Source organism: Penicillium taxi (genome assembly GCF_028828555.1).
Source record: "Penicillium taxi strain IBT 34144 chromosome Unknown utg000003l_segment0_segment0, whole genome shotgun sequence".
NCBI classification, from domain to species: domain Eukaryota; kingdom Fungi; phylum Ascomycota; class Eurotiomycetes; order Eurotiales; family Aspergillaceae; genus Penicillium; species Penicillium taxi.
This window is the reverse complement of record NW_026643205.1, coordinates 2,139,743-2,161,627: the sequence shown is the minus strand read 5'-3', so window position 1 is coordinate 2,161,627 and position 21,885 is coordinate 2,139,743. Positions and strand designations below refer to the sequence as shown.

Here is a 21,885-nt window from a genome sequence, read left to right as displayed (position 1 = left end):
ATGGCAGCGTACCAAGTACGGAGTAATAGCTTACCTGAAGATGGGGAAAATAAGCGGGGCGGTCGGGTTCCACCAACGAACGCGAGAGTTCCACCTCAAATGTTTGTCGATATTTCTCTCCTCACACTCCCCCCACTTGGGAATCATGGATTTCGCTTATGACCACATTCAGGAGGAAGTCCTCACTTCGCATCAGGAGGGACCGTCCGACTCCAAGGAGGAAACAACCGATAGCCTGAACTCCGAGTTCCAAGACGCCTTTAGCGCCTTCTCTGCTAGTCCATGGGGTACTCGGATCGGAGGACTCTGGGACAATGTTCGCAAACAGGGCGAAACTTACTACGAAGGAGCTAGGCAAGAATATGCTGCGGCCAGCGAGGAAGCAGTGAAGGGGTTCTCAGGCCTCAGGGACACCATAGTCGATCGGACAAAGGGGCTTTCACTCAGCACAGCGACGCTTACCGGTGAAAGCGAAAGTCAGAAGGATGGGGCGCACACTCCCACGACATCAACAGAAGATGGAACCAAAGAGCAGGCAGGTCCTAGTGGTGAAGGCTTTGTTTCCAGACTCAAGGCCGAAGCTGCACGCCGACTCAAGGAAATCGAAAAGGCCGAGGAGGCTGCGGATGAAGCTATCCTACGATTTGGGATGAGCATTGGCCAGAAGCTGCGTGAAGCTGTCAGTATTGTCCCACCGGAGACGGATGAGTCGGGCAAGCTTCTTTACGAGAGCAAGGACGCTGATGGCAAGCGGGTCATTCATGCGACACGGTTCGATGCCCAACTGCATGTTATTCATTCGAACCTAGACAGTTTCACCAAAGACCCTGCTAGCGACAAATTCCCCGAATTCAAAAAAGACTTCAATGTGGAGAACAAGACTGATGAGATCGCTTCTCACTTGGAGAAATATCCCGAGTTGCGGTCTGCCATGGAGAAAGTCGTTCCAGAGAATGTAGTATACGCTGATTTCTGGACTCGTTATTATTTTTTGCGCTTGGTTATTGAAACCGAGGAACAAAAGCGCAAGGAGCTCTTGAAGGGTATGTCTACTGCTATTATCGTCTAAACGCCCTTATAGTACGCGTATTAATATATTGTTGAAAGGTGCCAACGCCAACGATGATGAAGAGGTTGCATGGGATGATGACTCTGACTCCGAGGCGCCGCCTACTCCTCAGGTCCGTCCTGGTGCTAAAACCCTCGCTCCTGGCAAAGAGGTTGAAAAGACCGAGCCTCGCCGATCCAACGACCAACAATCTCAGGCCGATAGCGAGTCTAGCTATGATGTTGTGAGTGGAGCTGCAAGTCGCACGCCCGGTAGTCCCAAAGAGAAAAGCCCGATTGCAACTTCCAAAGATGAAGAAAGTGACGAAGATTGGGAATAAATTAGGTGTGCTTCTCGAGCCATCAGTGGCCATATAAGAGCTGTCAAGCCGGTTCTTTGAAACGTCTCTTGTCAATTTGGATTTCATGTTTCAGGAGTTCGGTTATCACATATATTTCAAGGCGTTTTTTGGAGCCTAGTCTGCTCCCGATTGCCAAATCTTTTCATATTTTCGTTTTGAGCGATGAATGTTATATTTTCCCATTCTCTTGCCTGTCTAACTCTTAACCTGTAGATTTTGTACCTAATTATTCAGTGCACTCTTAACGTGCCATTTGCATACCATGCCTGCTCAGTATTACACATTCATACCTACGTAGTTCAAGGGACGGTAGACGATTCTTATGGTTCCGTACTCGGGCAAACCAAAAATATGTGAATAGGAAAATGTTTCTAAATTATGTTCTTTCAACAGCCTCATCAGTCAACGGCACATGGGCAATTATCGCCTTGACTGTTGACCGGTCAGGTCATATTCGTACATACATGCACAAAGCATAAAGATTACCTTCTTGCTTCTTCATTTCTAGATATCTCTCGACCGCCGTGGCATTCTACTAAGTGGCGAACTCTGTCGTGGTGATTCCTCGTGCGTATCTGTGTATGCTGGTGTCATATCTCGCAGCCCAGTTTGGCGTCTCTGACCTGGGCGAACACTGAGAGACCCCCGCCTCTGCGTTGAGTCCGGTGTATTCTCTCGAGAATGAAATTGTAAGCCACGTGCTCCGCCGGTCGAAGAGTCCTCGTCATCTCTCGAATAGCCAGAAGGGCTGCCAGGTTCTGCATGGTATTGATAATCCTCTCCGCGGTGCTTGACTGGACTCTCATCGTAAGGATCCCATCCCACGCGACGTCGTGCTTCATGTCGAAGGCGCTGGCGGTGTTGCTCGTCGCCACCGGCACCGGTCGTAGAGGATTCCTCAAGGAAGAAGTTGAGGAGTTCATCGCTGATAGAAAGGTGTGATTGTTGCTGGAATTGTTGTAGGGAGGTAAGGCGGAGGATAGTTTCAAGGAGGGAGAGTGATGTTCGGATGTTATCAAAGAGGGGATTTGAGACAGTTGTGGTAATTTGATTAGGTGTTGGGGATGGGGACGGAGAGTTTATCTTGTCCTTGAGAGACAGCTTAGCTATCATGCTTGGGTCTATGGATCGCTCTGCTACTGGGGTTTGCGGGCGTTCTGTCTCGGACTCAGTATCCGAAGACTCGTCTTCATTGTAGACCTCGAAAGCAATCCATTCCGGGTCTAAACCAGCAGGCAGTCGCCATTCTTTGGGAATCGAGTCTTCATGCAGGGAGACGAAACTTTCATCGAGAGAACTGTCTCCTCCCAATTGCCCGTCAAGTTGCGCTTGTTCTTCGTCAAAGTCTTCCGGTTCTGAGACAAACTCATCCTCCACATCGTCGTGTTCCATCATTCGCCGAGGTGGAAGAGCATTCACATCTCTTTTGAGTAAAATTACTGGGTTATTTGTTTCCCCATCGCTGGCAATGTTAAGGATTCGTCCTGTATCCGCATAGAATATCTTGGAGATTTGATGAACAGGTAGAATCTCTCGGATGCCTGCATTCGGAACGCCTTCCCAAGCTTGAGGCTGCGGGTCGCCTTCTTCGAAAGTATGGACTCGACCGTCATCCAAATCTTCAACAATTAAGACTTGGTAGGCATATTCGTCAACTTGAGCCATCCCTGGAAGCTGTGGTAACCCAAGATGATTTTCAGAGTAGTAAAGGTTAATTGGAACGCGTCGCAGTTTCAATCGAGCTTTGTGCATGACTTCCTTCCATGTTGCTTCACGAACGGACTCTTCGTCGTGAGGACGCAAATGACTGGCAAAGAGCATATACATGGACAATGTAAAAGTCGGCCCAATTTGAACAGCTTGAGACTGTGACATGGCATATTGAGTGTCACCCGCAGTAAGAAATGTACTGGCTTGCAACAATCGCGATGGTGATACTGTTGAAGGCAAATTGGTAGAGAGCTTAGCGCCAGAAGTCGTGATAGCCAAGTTCATAAGGGGCACTGCATCCTCGATCCGAGCAAGCAGTCTCTTAATATCTTTGATGATGAGTTTTATTTCTGCATCCTTGCTTTGTCGATCTCCGGATGACTTGGATCCCTTTTCTTGTGATGCAGCAGCTCTTGCCAATCGCTGCCCAAGAGCCTGAATGTCCCAGCGGAGGGATTTTGTGAGCGTAACTGCAGACTCAAGAGATGTATTACCTCGCGCAGCACTATAGGTATCATTAGGACCGGTCCAAAAATATTGCGAGAAAGATGCATCCGGCTTACATCAATTCGATCATATCAATTGACGGAGATATCACCTGTTTGTTTTATTAGTCGTATTGCTGTAGAATTAATCGTGAGTATCATACCTGTATCTTACTTTCAAGTCGTTGTTGCAATGTCAAGAGCTGATCACGGTCTTCGCTGTCGATATTCTGGATCACGAATATATTAGCACCTTTTCCCCATATAGGTCATTATGTCGCGCCTACTTTGAGCAGGCGTGATGATTGGCGCATTGCATAGGTGGCAGTAATTGCGATTCCTGAGCTATTCAATAATCAGTTATATACTCTCGGTCTATCGTTCCTTGTCTTACCGAATGGCATAGTTCATTGCCTGCTGGGTGAGCTGCATGTGATATATCGATTAGGTAACTGATACATAGGTCCATCGGTACGCGAGAAATATGTCGAAAACGTACACGAGACAGAAAAACATCCATCTTGATGCCTGACTCTGATTTCAATCAGCAACAACCTGATTCCAACGATTCAGGCCCGAGTTGAGTGACGCAGATTCCGGCAATAAAGCTCGGAGGCTTATCGATAGAGAAGGTCGTTGCCTAACAATCAAGTAGGTGGCGGGAAATGGAAGCCCAATGGAAGGGACTACAAGTTTCGAAGAAAAGACCGTAAAAAAGGACTGTCTGCTTGAAGAATGGAATCAAGTCTTCTTTCTGTTTTGTTTTTTTCTTATCAACTTTTTAAACAACAGATCTAAACTTGCATAATAGCTACACGTGACTGTTTATCGCGGGGTGCTGAGTCATCATTGCAAAATCAAAAACGTCCCCTCATTGTGTTGAACCTAGACCTGGAATTCTAAACACACTCGTGTCCTTCATTGCGTCCCGGATTCTCTTTTTAGGATGTCTAACCAAACACCCGAATCTTGGGAGGATGAACTCTCACAACAGACCAAAAATGTCAACCTGAACTCTCAGGGCCAGCCTCAAGCACCCGCCTTCCACCCCGGCGCCGCTACTTTCCAACCAGGCGCTGCCACCTTTGTCCCCGGTCAGCAATTCCAGCAATATGGCCAGCAGTATGGCCAGCAGTATGCTCAGTATGGCCAGCAGTATGGTGGCTACCCCCAGCAGCAGGCCTATGGCCAGTACGGCCAATATGCGCAGCAGCCCGGTGGTTACAACCAATACTACAACCAGCAGCCCCAGCAGGTAGCGGCACCCGTCCAGTCGGTCCCCAAGCCTGCTGCCAATGTCACAAACGCTGCCCCACCCAAGGTTAAGGTTCTATCCATTGGCGCTACCTCGTCTTCCGCCGCCCCCAAGACTAAGGTTCTTTCTATCGGTAACCCTTCTCCCGCGTCCACTCCTGCCGCAAAGACCGACTCTACAAGCAAGGGCGATTCAAAGGGCGCCGCAGCAGCTGAGGCCGGTGCCAAGATAACCGCCGCCAAGGCCATTGAGAAGACTGAGAAGAAGACCGAGAGTGGCAAAACTTCACCTACACCCTCTGGTCGCTCCAGCCCTTCTCGTGCTGCAGAAACCGCCAAGGCAACTCGTGAAATCAATGAGGTCGCCAAGCAACAGGCAGCTGATGTCGATGACGCAACACTGAAGGAAATTTACGGTGAGCGACGAGAGCACGTCAACGTCGTTTTCATCGGTCACGTCGATGCTGGAAAGTCTACTCTGGGTGGCTCTTTGCTCTACTGCACTGGTATGGTAGACGACCGTACCATGGAAAAGTACAAGAAGGAAGCTAAGGAGGCTGGTCGTGAGACCTGGTACTTGTCCTGGGCTCTGGATTTGACTACTGAGGAACGTGCCAAGGGTAAGACTGTCGAAGTTGGTCGTGCATTCTTCAAGGTCATGATTGACTCACCAGAGGGCCCTATCGAGAGACAGTTCTCAATTCTGGACGCTCCTGGTCACAAGTCTTACGTTCCCCACATGATTGGTGGTGCTTCCCAGGCCGATCTTGGTGTGCTCGTCATCTCCGCTCGTAAGGGTGAGTATGAGACTGGTTTCGAAAAGGGTGGTCAGACTCGTGAGCACGCGCTGCTTGCTCGCAACAGTGGTGTCCAGAAACTGGTTCTTGTCGTCAACAAGATGGACGACGCAACAGTCGAATGGAGCAAGGAGCGTTACGATGAGTGCACTATCAAGATCAGTAAGTTCTTGGAAGCCCTCGGCTACAAGAAGAGCGACATTTTCTGCATGCCCATCTCCGCCCAGCGCACTATTGGTGTTAAGGACCGGGTTCCCAAGGACTTGGCTCCCTGGTACGACGGACCATCCCTTCTGGAATACTTGACCGACTTCAAGCTGCCTGAACGTAAGATCAACGCCCCGTTCATGATGCCTATCAGTGCCAAATACAAGGACATGGGTACCATGGCCGAGGGCCGCATCGAGTCCGGAGTCATCAAGAAGAACAGTACTTACCTTATGATGCCCAACCGGACAGAAGTCCAGATCTCTGCTCTCTACGGTGAAACTGAAGATGAGGTCAGCAATGCTGTCTGTGGTGACCAGGTTCGCCTGCGTCTGCGTGGTGTGGAAGAAGACGATTTCTTCCCTGGTTTCGTGCTATGCTCCCCGAAGCGTCCCGTTAACTGCGTATCTGCTTTCGAGGCCAAAATCCGTATCTTGGACCTCAAGAGTATCCTTACTGCTGGATTCAATTGCGTGCTTCATGTCCACGCCGCTATTGTGGAGGTCACCTTCGCTGCTCTTCTACACAAGCTGGAACCTGGTACTGGCCGCAAAAGCAAGCGTCCTCCTCCATTTGCCAGCAAGGCCCAGACTATCATTGCCCGTCTCGAGGTCACTAGCGCTGCTGGTGCAGTTTGCGTTGAGAGGTTTGAGGACTATCAGCAGCTTGGACGATTCACTCTGCGCGACCAGGTATGTTTCCATCCTAATATTTTTCTCTTAATCTCCACTTTTTTAACCGTTTGAACTCTAGGGACAAACCATTGCTATTGGTATGATCACCAAGCTTATCCACGATGAACCAGAGGCGTAAAGTGCCCCCGTAAATCGGGATTTCCGTTGAGATGAAGGAGGAATCTCAAAATTATACCACGGCGCTTGCTTTTGACAGTTTTCCAATCCAAAAAGCTTGATGGACATATTTTGGGAGCCTGTTGAGATGGAGTACGCGGACAGACTCTCGAGTGATGATGATGCACCACAAGCAGTTAACGATCATGATATTTTACTCATCTATAGATTTATTGCTTCTCATTAACAGTGTACCTTAGCTGCATGCGTATTCCAAGGTTTCCTCGAAACCTACATCAACCTACTTTCCCATGGATATTCAAACTGTTAAAAAGGATGGATGTACAAAAAGCCCGGTCATTCAATCGGTTTCTCCAGCTGTGAGTTTTGGATAGGTAATTTGAATCACCTGGGAAATTGGTATCTAGGCATAATATATGGAATTATCATACCCTAGGAGTAGAAGTATATATGCATGCGAAATCAAAACTTTGGAACAAAAGAGCGGGAAGTGATGAAATCTATCGCCTCTTCTTACCAACAACCTTAGTAAAGCCATCCTCATCAACCTCGGGCTCTTCTCTAGGTGCCCGCACCAACTCAGGGGCTTCATCCATATCCATATCAACATCATCATCCTCACCATCCGTTTCTTGTTCCTCATCTTGTGCCTCAACCTGCTTAAACATGTTTGCTGCAGCAGACCTCTGCAGACTCTTGCTCTGCCAAGTCTCCCACAAGGCTTGAATATTCGTGAACTCGCCACGCTCAGTCTGTTGCTTCATCTCCATGATATCGACAGCAACATTGGCAGCACTATCGTCATCCACGACAACATCGAACTCGTCATTCATAACCTGAATCAGAATATCCTCGATATCCTCAGCGTCGGTTTCAGGTCTGTCACCTAAGATTTCGGAAATGGCACCGCCGAGCCAGGCACGCTTGTCCTCGGAGGTTGGGCCACCCCAATTAGATTGTACGGCAAGTGTGAGGGCGGGCCAGTTGTTCAGAGCAATTGTGATGCCTAGATCGAGGTATGAGGCAGCATTTGTAGCTGCGGGGGCGTTTGCTGATTGTGCGTTCATTTTGTAGGAAAGCGTGTTGAGATTTTGCAATTTCTTTTGCGATACTTCGTACTGGGCTTGGAATCTCGTTTGAGTATATACCCCGCAGAATCGTGGAGACAAGGATGGATCGCACGCAAGGCAAGGCCGATATTGAAAGTTATGACTTCAATTGGGATGTTTGGTAGATGGGTCTCGTTGTTTGCAGTCAATGTCCTATCAGTTCAAGATCTGTGTGTACTGAGAATAATGTTTATCTGGGAAAAAATTTGGGTTACGATTAGATAAGATAATAGTATTGGTCACATGATCATAATGGAACCATGACTTCACGGAGCGGTATGTCAGTGAGGTTGGCTCGCTAGGTCTGAGCTGCGTTGGCAGATTTCCTGTGGAAAAAGCATATCATGAAGTACACTTACAAGTTAGAAAGATTGCAATGCTAAAAAAGAAAAAGCTGATCAGATTGGAGGTTATTGAGTGGAAGAAAAGCAGTGAGGGTTGGGACTTGATATGGAAAGAGCTACTATTATATATGGGCACGTGAGATAATTGTGGTTCACCTTCGAACTCTGAGCACCACTCGCATCCCAATGTTTTCTAGCTCAGTTCGTTCACGTAAAATGGTGGGCAGTATAGCGGGCTCAAACTTTTTTTTCCAATATCTGATTCCTGATGCTTTGGTGATAGATCTGGCATTCTCTATCGAGTAAATCCACGTTGCCGCCAGCTCCATCCGCCATGATATCAAATAGGAGCTGCCGATGCTCTAAACGTATTTCATTCTCGAACTCTTTTGTCCAGAATTCGTCAAGATAAACTGAATGATAGTGAATGTGAATTGCAAGGTAGCGCCGTAAACTATGCATGTTTGCTGTTAAATCCATCCACTTCTCTACAATACTATCAAAGTATTCATGAAGTGATGGAATAAGCTCCTGAAGATCAGCGAGAGAATGTGGAAGAGAATAGTTCCATTCCGTAGCCGAAAGTAGAACCACGCCAGGTAGAACAGTATCATCGGCCTGTAATAAACCAGTAGCATCTGAAGTCATTGAGGGAATCTCCATGATCTTCTCTGCTAATACTAAGCGGGGAGCCTGGCTGCTGAGCTCTGGAATTTTTATGAAACGCTTATTCGGTGTTGTACGAATATAACCGTGGCTGACCAATTGTCTAGAAGCCTCTGGGTCGGAGACGAGAATGAAGAGATCAAACACAAGGGTAGGCACGCCATGGTAGAAAAGAACATCCTCTCCCCAGATCTTACATGGAATACCGACTCTAAGTAGGCAATCACATGGCTTGTAGCGAGGATTCTTAGACCCAGTAAGTCGAGAAGTCATGAGTTGTTGGTCTTTTGGTTTTCGGCAGAGACGTTGGAGAACATTCACGATGGGCTTAAAAAAGCCGTCTAATGGCGCCATTTACCGCTGTGCAGATGAAGGCTTGCCACTCTTAAAGAAAGATTGATTTATAGAGTGCGGACTAGCGTGGTCATCTGAAGAGCTTTTCAAGGTTTGAAGCAAGACAGTTTGACCTGATCCAGTTGTGGAAGTGGGAGATGACTTGTAGAAGATCACGGATATTCATGCGATCGATTCATTGGCTATTGACGATCGGCAACAATTGACTATTGTTGACTTGAAATTTTATTCAAATATGGGAATAAACGACAGATAGTTATGTAATTGATTAGTTACTCTGGGACTACATATAATATTACTAACACATGACGACCCCCGTCATCATCACTTGGTGGTTCCATTTACATCCTCACACGCTGAACAAACAATAAAAAGACACAGCCTGTCAAAGCAGAAGGTTCTGAGGGAGAATCTTTGATATAGTTGCCGAGCTGAAGGACATTAGCTGCTTTTAACAACGGTGACATAGACCCCTGTTCACCTTGACTATCCATCAGTCTTTGGCACTATTCCTTTTTTATTATTATTTTTTTTTTTGTAAAAAATATCAAAATGGGAGCAGTATCTTGTCAAATAATTTCTGATCTCCATCTCGAAACTCACTCCTTATACGGAAACTTCCAGTTTTCTCAAACCGCCTCATACCTCGCTCTTCTTGGAGATTTTTTTCATTTTTGGAAGACCAACTTAGCCGCTACTCGGTTGTTTTTTTCTTCTTCTAGGGAATCATGATCCATATCATCTTTCATTCAAAGTTACGAAGACAAAGATACGCAACTTTCAGGCGTCGATGGACAAAAAGGCTTTGATAGGCAAATTTATTTTCCTCGACCAAACAAGATATGATCTGAATAAAGACTTAACTGTTCTGGGATGTACTCTATTTTCCCGGATCTCTTTCCAACAAGGGTTCGCCATTGAAAGTCGCATGATTGATTTTAAAGATATCCTAAGGTGGACAGTGGATGACCATAATGCCGCCCACGAGTCAGATCTTGAGTGGCTCAATGCTCAAGTGTCTAGTATAGCTAGAGATGAGCCCCAGAGGCGAGTGATAATTTTCACCCATCACAGCCCGAGTGTTGATTCGCGGTGTACAGACCCAAAACACAATGGTAGTGATGTATCAACAGCCTTCGCCACAGACCTTAGTCGCGAGGAATGCTGGAATAATCCTGCGGTTGTGACATGGGCATTTGGCCACACGCACTTTAATTGTTATTTCACAGATATGGATGGGAAATCTATTATATCTAATCAAAAAGGTTATCGCTTAATTCCAGCAAAGGGCTTTGATGCAGGAAGGGCTTTCAATATTGGAGATCGTGAAGAAAATGTTTAAATCAAAGTCGGCTCCAATTCACTTCACGCAGCTTTTAGAACCCTAGTTTTTATGTCCTCATGTTTTGACAAGAATTCATCTTCGAGTGCTGCTTTTATCGATTGAGTTGAGAGGCCTTAGCATCCATGTTCTTTTTACGAGGTAAAATTTGCAGGTTGATAATGAGGTTGGGAGAACAGAGGAGAAGAAAGGTGAAAGTTATTTCGATAGTATTTGAATTGAATTGCGGTTTCTGCTAACCAGTAAACGAATCTCTTGAAGTGCATTCTGTAACTTTTACTTGAGACTATATGGTACCCACTTTGGCAGACTGGTTATCAAGGCTGGAATATGGACTCTAGACCTCCAGCGTCTGGAGACCGATAGTGGAAGCGAGCTCAAGGTAATGAGAAAGAAAAGCCATGCTGCTTAATAGAAATGCTCTTGACGTCATCAAGAACAGATGCTATCAAAGTGCAGTGAACCCCATGAGAAGTATAGTCAAAGCAAGATAGCCCTCAATTTTTGGGAGCAGGGTGATTGCACCATTGAATTGAATGGATGATGGTGAAGTTGTCGACTTTCCAGTGACCGTTGTTGGTGTCCCTGACGCTGTAATATTGCTTGCTGAGAGAATTTCATTGACTTGAACCCATAGATCACATCCAGTGTAATCTATTGTACCAGAAGACGCTGAGTTATCGAAGATTAACCCTGGAGTCGTAAGATTCTTCCCCTCATTCTTGAATTGTGGCCAATCAATCTCTTTAGTTGATGGCTTGCCATTTCCTGCCATTTCAGTCCATAAGTTCATCATCTGGCCGCCCAGTTTCCATTCAGCAGATGTAGAATTGCAATCCCCACTGGGAAGATATGAATTGTCTAGATTACCGAAGACAAAGGGAATTTCAGCAGTGTGGGAGGCCGCGAATAAGCTGACGTCAGTATCATTAAATGAGTACAGCCAAGGACAAGTAGAACTGTGGGCGAATTCGTATGTCCACGCTGGGATATTATTGCGAGACGCTTGCGCAGCACCATGCCATGCAGGGCACCTGTAGGTGGAATCGGTTATGACATTTGTCATAGCCAAAAAGATTTCGGCCGAAGTCGTGTTGTAGCCAGCCTGGGAAAGCTGACTGACAGACTTAAGAAGAACTTCAGCCTTTGATTTGAATAAAGATGGCCTATAATATTTGCCAACAAGCGAGGCGGCGTTGCCAAAATTTTTGCGAAGAAAGTCTTGGTATAACGATGCCGTTGGAATTTGTTTAGACTTGACGGCCCACAAGAATGTATAAACAATAGCCTCATCAGAATCTTCGTGTTATTTGATTAGCGAGAATTCCCAGCCTGTCAGAAATATAAAAATAAACATACTGGATCCAAAGACGGCTGGAACTTGCACTCCACGGGTGTAGGGGTCTTCGTCAATAGTATTGCCATCCACATAGGGGTAGAAATTGTGAGTTCCTTGACCCAGGACACTGAGAGTACCCCCTCCATAGTATCCAATTCCCTGCGTCAAGTATTTATCGGCTGGGTACGCGATATAGAAGTCAGAAATTGTCTTTGATTGAAGACAGGCTTTCTGTTGAAGGTTCAGCTTCCAGAGTCAATATCATTAATGAAGAGTCGTGTACTCACATCACTAGAATTGCATTTGAGTATTCGAGCGAATGATGCGCCAACCTTTTGCTGCGTTGAGTTTGCGGTAAGGGTCCTACCACCACCCGATTCAGAGATGATACCATTGATCAAAGAAGGTGCTCGAGGAAGAGAACCAATGATATACACGTTCTCAGCGCCAGCTGATTGTCCAAAAAGAACGACCTTTTTCTAAGATGAAATACGCATGTCAGCTCCGCTTTTTCGGCTCTCGGTTAGGATGTAATGCATGTTCACATACAGGGTCTCCACCAAAGGCCGCGATATTCTCTTGAACCCATTCTAATCCCAGAATAAGATCTTGAATGCCCTGGTTACCATGTATTCCAGCAGTTTCAAGGGCCATAAATCCAAGGGGACCGAGCCGGTAGTTGATCGAGACAAGAATGGATCCTGCCTCTGCAGTGTTACAGCCATCATAGAGGGGGTCCGAGACCGAACCCTCTGTTTCAGATCCACCGTAAACCCAGACTTTAACGGGAAGCTTTGAATCTTGAGTTGCGGTAGATGGCGCCCAAATATCCAAGTAAAGGCTGCAATGGTGGTCAGTATGATCTCCCATCAACATAAAATATGAAATATTCGGAAGGCCGGAGACCCGATGACTCGTCTTACCAGTCTTCAGACGAAAGTGCAGTTGTATTCAATATCTTCTCAGTAAAATCATCCGAGAACTGAATGCAGGTGGGGGCCGAAGTGGTTGCATTCAGTTTGCCCTGAGAATATTGCTTTTTGTAGGCTTTGGGGGGCTCAAAGCGTAATTCGTTGACTGGGGGCTCGGCAAAGGGGATTGACTTGAAGAATACTGCATCTTTACCATTTTCACATCTCCCACCCTGGACTGTGCCAGCATTGATTGTGACAAGAGGAGAGGATGATGCCGCGGCTGCCAAAGCTGACAGAAAAGCAATTGAAAGCAGCTTCATTGCAATTGCAAAGGCTAGGAATTTCAAAAAGATGGTGATTGTATTAAATGAATGAGAAGGGAAAATGACACGGGGGCTCTTGGCCTTTTTATACTGGTTCTGACTTCGTTTATTGTCAATATAAAAATTTCAATCACCCCGACAAAACGCATACTGACAGGTACCCACTACTGAATTGACATCATCCTCAGCCTTTTTGAGATCGACAGTCTTTTGGTTTTAGGGAATAGACACTACTCCATTTACAGCACATATTGCGAGCACCAATAAGCCTCCGGAACTTTTGAATTGACCAGTCTCGCCATACCTAGCGTGTCCCCATATTCCAAACTTTACTATAAAGTATGCCTATAGTGATTTCATATCGAATTGGTTATTTCAATTAAAGGAAGAATTACGAAAATCAGGCTGGCATCGGGCGGCCCAAAGGTCCATGTCACACTGTAGATAAAACAAGTAGAAATAACCCGAATTGTCAGTTTTCTTTTCTCGAAGCTTGTTTATACCCTTCAACGGGATCACGGATTTTATATATATATAAACATGGATATAAATAAACGAACGTGAATCGCATCTTCAAATCAAGAATTTTCCCACACGTCAGCTGCTAGTTACGAAAAATGATGATTGATATACGTCTATATTGGGATAATTGTGCTCTCACAACTAGATTATCTACAACCACTGACCGAGGCGACAAATAGCTTTAGGACACAAGTCTAGGTACAGCAACCCACTTAAGAGTAAATCATTACTGTTTCAGGGCCCGGAATACCCACAGCCAGCTTTCTAACTTGAATACATTTCGTTGTCCAAAGTCTCTATTTTTGTATACTGGAGGGCACCAGGAGCCACGGGTAATTAGCGCAGATTAGAAGAGAAAAGTAAGATTTAATTGGAACATATATGACCTCGTGAAAAACACAAACACTAGATTACTTTTTAGTGCTCATTGTGAGGGAGCTTCTCTAGAGCTGATAGGCTCTCGCAACTTCGACCATTCTAAGTTTAGCGTCATGCGGCTGAGCTTCCAATGAAGTGAACTTACAGATTATACCAGATTGACGATCCCCAGTCTCAGTGAATATCATTTACTGCACTTTTCCACTACATGGCTCGTACTATTCGGTTACACAATCTTTAATTTAACCTAGCATCGTACCAAAACCTGCAAGCCACGCGTTCTAAAACTCGCTTATAGAGGCTTGCGCATAATCGTTAATCTTTGCCCTATATGGGTTAGATCCTTGAGCTACATCGATCACAGCTCACAGGAATAACAGCCTTCTCGGCCATCCCCAGCCTCGCCGACTTCGTTCTTAATTCCTTGCAACTATTTCATACTGGTCACGCTACTACTCATATCATTGGCGGTATTTGTATAATGGTATATGATGGTAAACCCAGTAAAGGTTGTGGAACCTGTCGCTCGCGCAAGATCAGATGTGACCAGGCCCGACCAGGTTGCCGGGAATGCACTCGAACCAACCGAGAATGCCCTGGATATCGCGACGAAATGGGGCTGATCTTTTGTGATGAAACTGAAGCCGTCGCACGGAAGGCGCGGTCTGTCTATTCTTCTGTCGCGGCTTCTACCTCGTCGTCTTCTTTAAGGCGCCCAATTCCGCCCCAGTCGACTAATTCCAGTTTCATAGGGCAAAATTCTGAATGCTCTATAATCTCAGGCTCTTTTACGGGCCTAGGCGACCCTGAATTTGAGTATGGTTCTGATACTGACCTCCAATTCAGTATGCGCCGAGCCAGACTGAGTCCTCTGGGAACACATCCCAACACGGGAGTCTCAAAGCACGAGGCTATTTGTTTCTTCCTCCAGTCGCACACTTTTTCAGGTAACTTTCTGATAAAGGACACTTTGGAACATTTCCTCATGGCGTCTAGTGGGTCATTAGGCCAGCGAGCCATACAATCCAGCATAGTGGCGGTTGCCAGCGCCATGCTCTCGCGTGTTCAAGGAGCTGGAGCATTGTATCAAGTTGCATGTAAGGAGTACGGATTTGCACTAGAGCTTGTCAATCTGGCACTTGCCGATCCCAATGAGGCAAAGACAGACCAGACACTTGGTGCAGTTGTTCTTCTATCCTTATATGAAGTGAGTCCCTTCAACATCAAGAAAAACAAGGTCATATGCCAATGTGAGTAGATCGTTGTATCAAGGTCTCCGCAAGGAATTGAGGGCTGGGCGAGCCATATTTGTGGAGCCGCAGCTCTCCTACAGTACCGGGGCCATGCACAATGGCAAAGCATAGTAGGAATCCGGCTTTTCCTACATTTGCGATATCAGGTCGTAGGTGGGAGAGTATCTATAGCGCTATGAAGAAAAGTTAATCAATTCATAGGTCACAAGCTGCCTCCAGCGCGACAGTCTTGTACCCATCTCTCTATTAGAGTGTACCATCCTCGATACATTCCCTGGAATAAAGAATGATTTTGGAAATAGACTTATTGTGATCATCGGCAATCTTGCAAATCTGCGTGCAAAAATCCGCTTACAAGTATTGACCAACCACGAAAAAATACTGAGTGCAGCCTGTGCTATCGAAGCTGAACTTCTTAGCTGGTTGGCTGCTCTGCCACCGGATTTTACATACAGTACCCATACACTCATGCCACTAGACGCTTCTTTCAAGTACCACTGTCATGGTATCCAACCCTACAAAAATTTTTATCACATCTACCCAGACATCTGGTCGCCCAGTGTCTGGAATCACTACCGCTGCGCACGTATTCTTGTCAGTGAGCTTATTATATCCCAAGTCCACACGATATCCAAAATATCGCCTGCGTCCTTATCTGAAGATTTTCGTTTATACTGTGGGTCTCTACGCTCAACTATACGTCACCTAGCCGTCGACATCTGCCGCAGTAGCCCGTTTCTTCTGGGTGCTTGTAACTTGGAGGTACCTCCAGAAACGCCTATTCTCCCGCCAGAGAGCTATCTGGGCGGTCTCATGCTGCTTTGGCCTCTATTTGTTGCCGGAATGGTCGAGGGACCGACTCATCCACATCGTATGTGGGTAGTACAGTGTCTTCGAATGATAGGGAACAGGTGGGGGCTAGCGCAAGCGCTAGCAGAAATGGATATTCTCATCGTGGACCCTGGTATGTTTTACTCTGCAGAGATTTATGGAGAAGCCGCTGATACTGCGGTTGAGTCGTCCGTGCTTCCGTTCTCAGTCTATCATGTACCTTATGAAAGTCTCTCTGCTTTGAAGGAGTTTCGAGAGCTTCAAGCGACTTCAGCATAAAATCTTGATCCAAGTATTGGGGCTTGAGGTCAAGCCACTTCTAAGCTAGTAGCAAGCGATATCATATCTATTACTACCCAGATGGGTTTTCGTTAATGACATTTCTTGATACCCACTACTTCACGAAGCGTGAAATTCTGCTTGTCATGATGCTATGAATAGGCATAATGATACGGCTCTTCTCAGAGGATCCCTCCTGTGTTTTCCCCAAATTGACCCATTGATGTAACAGAGCTTAAGGCCGATATTAGGCATTTCTACTAAACTGTCAAAGAACTAATCTCTGTCTAAAATTGCACACGCGCATTGGAATGGGCATCACCTGTGGAGAAACACCACATTATCTTCCACAACTTCGACTTTCGCTGTACGACCTTCCTGACCACCAGTCCACAATTTTCGACCTGGCCAGAGTTTCCACAGTTCTATTTTCGGAAATGAGCTGGGCCCGTGGGAAATCTTTCAAGAACGAAAGACTGCTCCCTCGACATCACCTCCCTCAAAAAGTCACGTCTTCGACGCATCAACCCTGCATTAATTTTTGATCAACTTCGACTATTTTAATTGCCCAAAGCTAGCTCTCCGTGCTCGATCCCCTCGCTTCTCTTCCATCTAATCTGTGCAGCATATGCATAATCAAAAGGATCGCCTTGACCAGTACCAAGTTACGAGCAACGACGATGATACCGTGTAGGTTCTCCGGGCATTTCTTACCTACCTATTCCCTGACGGAAAACGAAACCTCGAAAACGACATCCGGTATCTCCAATCTGATTCTGAGATTAGCCAGCACATGAAACCGTTAGTGCACCGCCTTCTCGTACCAACGATGAAGCGTCGAACTCTAGTCATATCAGTATTGTCTCCTCATCTTGGCATCCAAGCCGAAGTCGATGAATGATAATCTGATAAAACCGAATCAGTTAAGTGACTTAAAGACTTTCAGGATCAATGTCTCTGCCGATACAGCATCATGTGCGCAATACCCCCGTGCGAGAAAAAAAGACACTTAAATTAGGTGGTCGGAATACTTCACGTAATACCACTTCTCCACGTTGTAATATCCATATACTCCTTTCTCACTTCCTATGTACCAGAATAACCAAAATACTATGGGTTTATTTACCACACTCTATATCCCATCTTTCCTTTTTATTGTGGACGAATCGTGAATTTGGAAGATTGATATGTCGCTGTAACAATGACATCTTCTATGGGCGTACTAGTCCCGTTTCAGATTATTGATACTTGTAGTCACCTATCTAGGTGCTATACCGTCAAGTAGTTTTCTCCGCTTACTAGCCAGCTTTCACTTTTTTCAACACTCCAAGTTAAATCGAATTCTGAATACTTTATATCTACACTTCAGTTTCCCGACCTGTTTCATAATGTCGTCCTCCACCAGGTCAAGCAGAATCGCTCGAGTCCCCGCACATCACCAGAGAGACTTGGACGCCTTCAAGCAGAGGTCTACAAGTATTGATGTGGGATCCTTCTTCAACTTGAAGATGCGCGAGTTGGAGAACGAACTCATGCAGAGCCGCTGCTTCATTAATGGGTTGACAGCATCAAAGCAACAGGGTATAATCGGGGACAAACAGTTCCACGACGAACTCGAAGTTTATTTGCAGGAGTTTTTTGAGAAACACAGTACCTCAAAGATCATGAAGCGCGAGGCCGAATTCCTTGAAGAAGATTTCCAAGATGCCATACTGGCAAAGAAGCCCCGTCATGGAGAGATGGAGCTGGAGTTCCTCGAACGATCCTACTGCGACACGATAATCCCTCGGGTCATGGCGGCTAGTAATAATGCATTGACTGCCAATAAATCAAAGAAGAGCAAGCAAAGCCAGTTTCGTGCAGACGTGCACGAATACTACGGTATTTCTGGCGGCGATGATTCATTTTGCCATGTCTTGAACATGCACCTCAACGGTAAACTCATCAAGGCTGCACACATCGTACCAAAGTGTCTTAGTCCAGAGGAAGTGGCCCATTTATTTGGGCAAGAAATGATAAATACTATGGACGCCCGCAACGGTAAGCAATTTTCACGCTTTGATGCTTTGATAAATTCAACGCTAATAATCATGTGATAGGTCTTCTCCTCCACCGGTGTATTGAAAATGCCCTCGACTGTGGGGATATTGTCATTGTCCCCGTTGGTAGTGAGATCAATCAACCTTCTCGATGGAAGTGTGTTTTGATTAATGAGGCCAGACGCAACGATATCATTTGGCAAGGCTTCTACCAGACTCCAAATAGGGAAATCAGAAGGTTTAATGTGAGTATAGAAGCAATGATTCCCTGAAGAGGATGAAGCTGATAAAATCACAGGATATCGATGGCAAAGAGCTTACCTTCACAAACGATCACCGCCCCCGGAAACGCTTTCTTTATTTCCGATTTCTCATCTCATATCTCTGGGCTAAGCGGAAGGGGCGAGAGATTTCCGAAGAAAAGGTCCAGGCACGGCGCGTGTGGCCGACGATCGGCCGATATCTTCGTAAATCGACACTCCAAGCGCTATCCAGGTGTATTTCAGGATCCGAACTGGACCACAAAATGGCAGAGGCTAAATTTGATGGCCCTGATGATGAGGCAAATGAGGAGGCGGGGTATACAATGTCTAAATCCATCATCGATAAAGCCGATCACTACAGCGCCACGGTGGATAGCATTTCACGTATGACACTGGATGAAGAGACTAGCGATTCAGAGGGCAACTGAGTGGGTGAAGCTCTAGGACTTAAGGTTCCGCAATTATTTTTGATATTAATGGGTGTTTAAGGTCCTGTGTATACGTGGATATTGGCTTCAGCCTATTATGGTCCTACCTTAGGTAGTCACACACGTGTGTAGAGTTTCTCAATAAAACGTCCACTTATCTATATACTCGATTCTGGTATCATTAATAAGCAGTAGATGAAGAAAGAGCTCTAAGTCTTCTGCTGTGAGGATAATTGGTCTCAGGTCTTTTGAAATATGTTTAGCTGGTGATTTGGCTGGTCGAAGAATTGTTGTTTACACAGCACGTAGTTCTCTGAAAAGTGGAATGTGCATCCAACCTTGGGACCTTAAAAGGTTGAAGGCAGTTGATGAACACAGCCCTGAGACTTGGTAGCTGACAGAATGAGGCCGTCAAAGGCCTATCTTTTCAGGGCAAGGTTGTTTATAAAAATGTTGAGCGTAGCCTCCGACCTACCCCAGTCCTCATTCTGTAATCACCAGTTCTGAACTTCAGAGTTCGAAGCAAGCATTGCGACTTATCACTGAACTTCACTTCATATGTGAATTACATGAGTGAGCTTCCAAAACTGTCACAACCTGGGCATATGTTAATTCGGGCAAAAGATTTCAGGGTTGGATGCAGCTGAACACCTAGACAATCCCGATTTAGGCTTCGGAAGAGTTGTAAGACCTCAATTTTATGGACTGGTCCAAATATTTTTTATTTTAAGATGTTCATGACCTTCTTCAGGTATATAGACGTAGATTATTTCATACTAAAAACTTCTAAGGTTTTGATTAAGTTCCTGAGAATCAAGTTCCGCATGTATGAAATATTGCCGAGCCAGGCTACTCTTGAACCAAAGCTGACTTTTAACGTGGACTTTATTGTAATGGTCTGAATATCGCTCAACTCCTGCAAACCTATTGAGAGAAGGGTGTTCCCAGCTTTTTACGTGATGTTCAAAAAACAAGGGTATGTCATAACAAATTTCCTTCTAGCCTGCGTTACAAGATACTGATTCTTGATATATACATCACTCACATCAAGCTATTGGCAGTCAGATGTTTTGAGCTGGTGACAAGCCCAAGTATCTACATGGGCTTATTGCTCTGGATTATTTCACCTGTTTTCTAGCTTTGGTCTACCATCTTCATCTCCTGGTATCCGAATAGGCAGAATCTTGGAAAAACATATCTACCAGATCTCCAGGCCGAGATTAACATATCTGCCTAAATCAATATCGAAGAGGCGGAGAAGAAAGACATGACAACTGTCACCAAGGCATTTCAATACTCCATCTAGCGGAGTCGATACAATTTACAAAGCTTTTAGCTCGAAGGCTCAGAGCCTGGAAAGAGGCATCATCTATGGTATAGGAGACAGAGAAGTATAGACCGGTGATGAGATAAAGCAATCTTAAATATGGAATTCAACTGAGATCATACTAGACAAGAAATGTCTCATTGGTGCAAAATCGGCTCTCTGAAATAAAGCGATCAGATAGTTGCGCTCCAGCTGCAAAGAAGTCGAAGTTGTTGATTGCAAATAAGTAATAGCTGCTATTAAGGGCACAGGAACCAGATGCTGTCGAGGCATGCCCGTACTTGAGTGCAAGAATAATGGCATACATCGGACAATATTCCTGCAATGATCATGAGGCTCGATTCCAGGTGTGACCAAACTTCCGTGGCAGATCACCTTGCATGCATCGTACGCTATAAGACCTATGGTCCAATATAGTGACATGATATGCACTTGGGCTATTCGTTCGCGAGTCGTGCTCTTGGACTCCTGCCAATCCAAATTTTCGGGGATAGTAATTCCTGAGACTCCTGCAATATCGGTCTTCCAATGAATTAGTTTTTTCATGGTGCTGCAACAAGCTTCATGAAGCCATCCCTGATGGCATGACAGATCCATTTTATCATTGCGCATATTGCAGCTATCAAACTCCTCGTATAAAATAGCTATTTCCAAGAAAATATCAATAAGATGATCCTTTGGGGTTTTCTCATGGTATAGCCATGGTTGGCTCATCCATTCTGGCTCACTTAGTAGAAGTCGTTTTCGCTGTCTGATACCACACAGTGCCTATTCATAAGAATTTTAGTACCATAGGCTGACTATTCATCATTTAGTCACATACATAATGGAGCCGACCATCAACAAAAAATCTGTGTGCTTCGCCAGTCGCGAAATATGATGGCGGTAGCGATAGAACTATTGCGAGATCACCAGATTGATGAGTTTGCCAGCGATTATATTGCCCTTCATCACATCCCCAGTCACTCCCATATAATGCCTAGGTCTGATGGTTAGTAGGTATGCCAAAATCGTCATGGTAAGGAAGACAGAGCTATACTTCATAAAAACTACATAGCCTAGCGGCGCCAAGAATTTCAATACCAGGCCTCTTTTTGCTATTGATCATCTTGCACATTTGTTGCAGCGAATTCCCGAGAAGAATTTGAGCTTGATCTTTCATTTAATGGGGTGTGTTCAATCTGAATCTGTTGGCAGCAGTGCGGAGGAGACGGCTTTTCGGTACTAGATTTTGAAGAACACTAATGGATCCACCCAGTGTTTGCTGTGTAGAGTCGAATATCGATATATAACAACCATGGGGTAAGTAAGAGCTCCAGAATAAATCGGTAACTCCTAACGCAATTGCAGAACATGAAAAGGTGGCATTGGCTACTAAGTTGGTAGGCAAGATACCCTGCTTAGAATCCATGTCTGAGTTTTTGGATAAAGAACTGCGGAATGTCTTTTCCTTGCTCTCGAGATGCTGAAAGCGTAGCGTATCGGTGTCATATTGGTGGA

At 45.5% G+C, this 21,885-nt stretch overlaps 9 protein-coding genes across 9 annotated transcripts; 5 read left to right on the top strand and 4 right to left on the bottom strand.

Moving 5' to 3' along the window:
* Positions 1–145: 145 nt before the first annotated feature.
* Positions 146–1,388, top strand: N7495_004269 (BSD domain-containing protein; the record flags this gene model as incomplete). Its single annotated transcript, XM_057206920.1, has 2 exons — positions 146–1,043; positions 1,108–1,388. 2 exons carry the CDS (start codon positions 146–148, stop codon positions 1,386–1,388), a joined length of 1,179 nt encoding a protein of 392 aa, XP_057064600.1.
* A 525-nt stretch (positions 1,389–1,913) lies between these two features.
* On the bottom strand, positions 1,914–4,036 carry N7495_004268 (RanGTP-binding protein; the record flags this gene model as incomplete). Its single annotated transcript, XM_057206919.1, has 5 exons — positions 1,914–3,624; positions 3,683–3,717; positions 3,769–3,834; positions 3,892–3,949; positions 3,999–4,036. The coding sequence occupies 5 exons, from the start codon at positions 4,034–4,036 to the stop codon at positions 1,914–1,916; spliced, it is 1,908 nt and encodes a 635-aa protein (XP_057064599.1).
* A 514-nt stretch (positions 4,037–4,550) lies between these two features.
* Positions 4,551–6,675, top strand: N7495_004267 (translation termination factor GTPase eRF3; the record flags this gene model as incomplete). The annotated part of the gene is made up of 2 exons (XM_057206918.1): positions 4,551–6,554; positions 6,616–6,675. 2 exons carry the CDS (start codon positions 4,551–4,553, stop codon positions 6,673–6,675), a joined length of 2,064 nt encoding a protein of 687 aa, XP_057064598.1.
* A 499-nt stretch (positions 6,676–7,174) lies between these two features.
* Positions 7,175–7,741, bottom strand: N7495_004266 (pre-rRNA-processing TSR2 family protein; the record flags this gene model as incomplete). The annotated part of the gene is made up of 1 exon (XM_057206917.1): positions 7,175–7,741. The coding sequence occupies one exon, from the start codon at positions 7,739–7,741 to the stop codon at positions 7,175–7,177; it is 567 nt and encodes a 188-aa protein (XP_057064597.1).
* Positions 7,742–8,364: 623 nt separating this feature from the next.
* On the bottom strand, positions 8,365–9,066 carry N7495_004265 (uncharacterized protein; the record flags this gene model as incomplete). Its single annotated transcript, XM_057206916.1, has 1 exon — positions 8,365–9,066. One exon carries the CDS (start codon positions 9,064–9,066, stop codon positions 8,365–8,367), a length of 702 nt encoding a protein of 233 aa, XP_057064596.1.
* A 1,009-nt stretch (positions 9,067–10,075) lies between these two features.
* Positions 10,076–10,489, top strand: N7495_004264 (uncharacterized protein; the record flags this gene model as incomplete). Its single annotated transcript, XM_057206915.1, has 1 exon — positions 10,076–10,489. One exon carries the CDS (start codon positions 10,076–10,078, stop codon positions 10,487–10,489), a length of 414 nt encoding a protein of 137 aa, XP_057064595.1.
* Positions 10,490–10,937: 448 nt separating this feature from the next.
* N7495_004263 (carboxylesterase/lipase family protein) lies at positions 10,938–13,062 on the bottom strand (the record flags this gene model as incomplete). Its single annotated transcript, XM_057206914.1, has 5 exons — positions 10,938–11,788; positions 11,849–12,059; positions 12,116–12,307; positions 12,378–12,669; positions 12,752–13,062. 5 exons carry the CDS (start codon positions 13,060–13,062, stop codon positions 10,938–10,940), a joined length of 1,857 nt encoding a protein of 618 aa, XP_057064594.1.
* Positions 13,063–14,446: 1,384 nt separating this feature from the next.
* On the top strand, positions 14,447–16,328 carry N7495_004262 (Zn(II)2Cys6 transcription factor; the record flags this gene model as incomplete). The annotated part of the gene is made up of 3 exons (XM_057206913.1): positions 14,447–15,172; positions 15,224–15,367; positions 15,420–16,328. The coding sequence occupies 3 exons, from the start codon at positions 14,447–14,449 to the stop codon at positions 16,326–16,328; spliced, it is 1,779 nt and encodes a 592-aa protein (XP_057064593.1).
* A 1,388-nt stretch (positions 16,329–17,716) lies between these two features.
* N7495_004261 (uncharacterized protein) lies at positions 17,717–19,058 on the top strand (the record flags this gene model as incomplete). The annotated part of the gene is given in 3 exon segments (XM_057206912.1): positions 17,717–18,368; positions 18,428–18,605; positions 18,623–19,058. The coding sequence occupies 3 exon segments, from the start codon at positions 17,717–17,719 to the stop codon at positions 19,056–19,058; spliced, it is 1,266 nt and encodes a 421-aa protein (XP_057064592.1).
* Between the last annotated feature and the right edge of the window lie 2,827 nt (positions 19,059–21,885).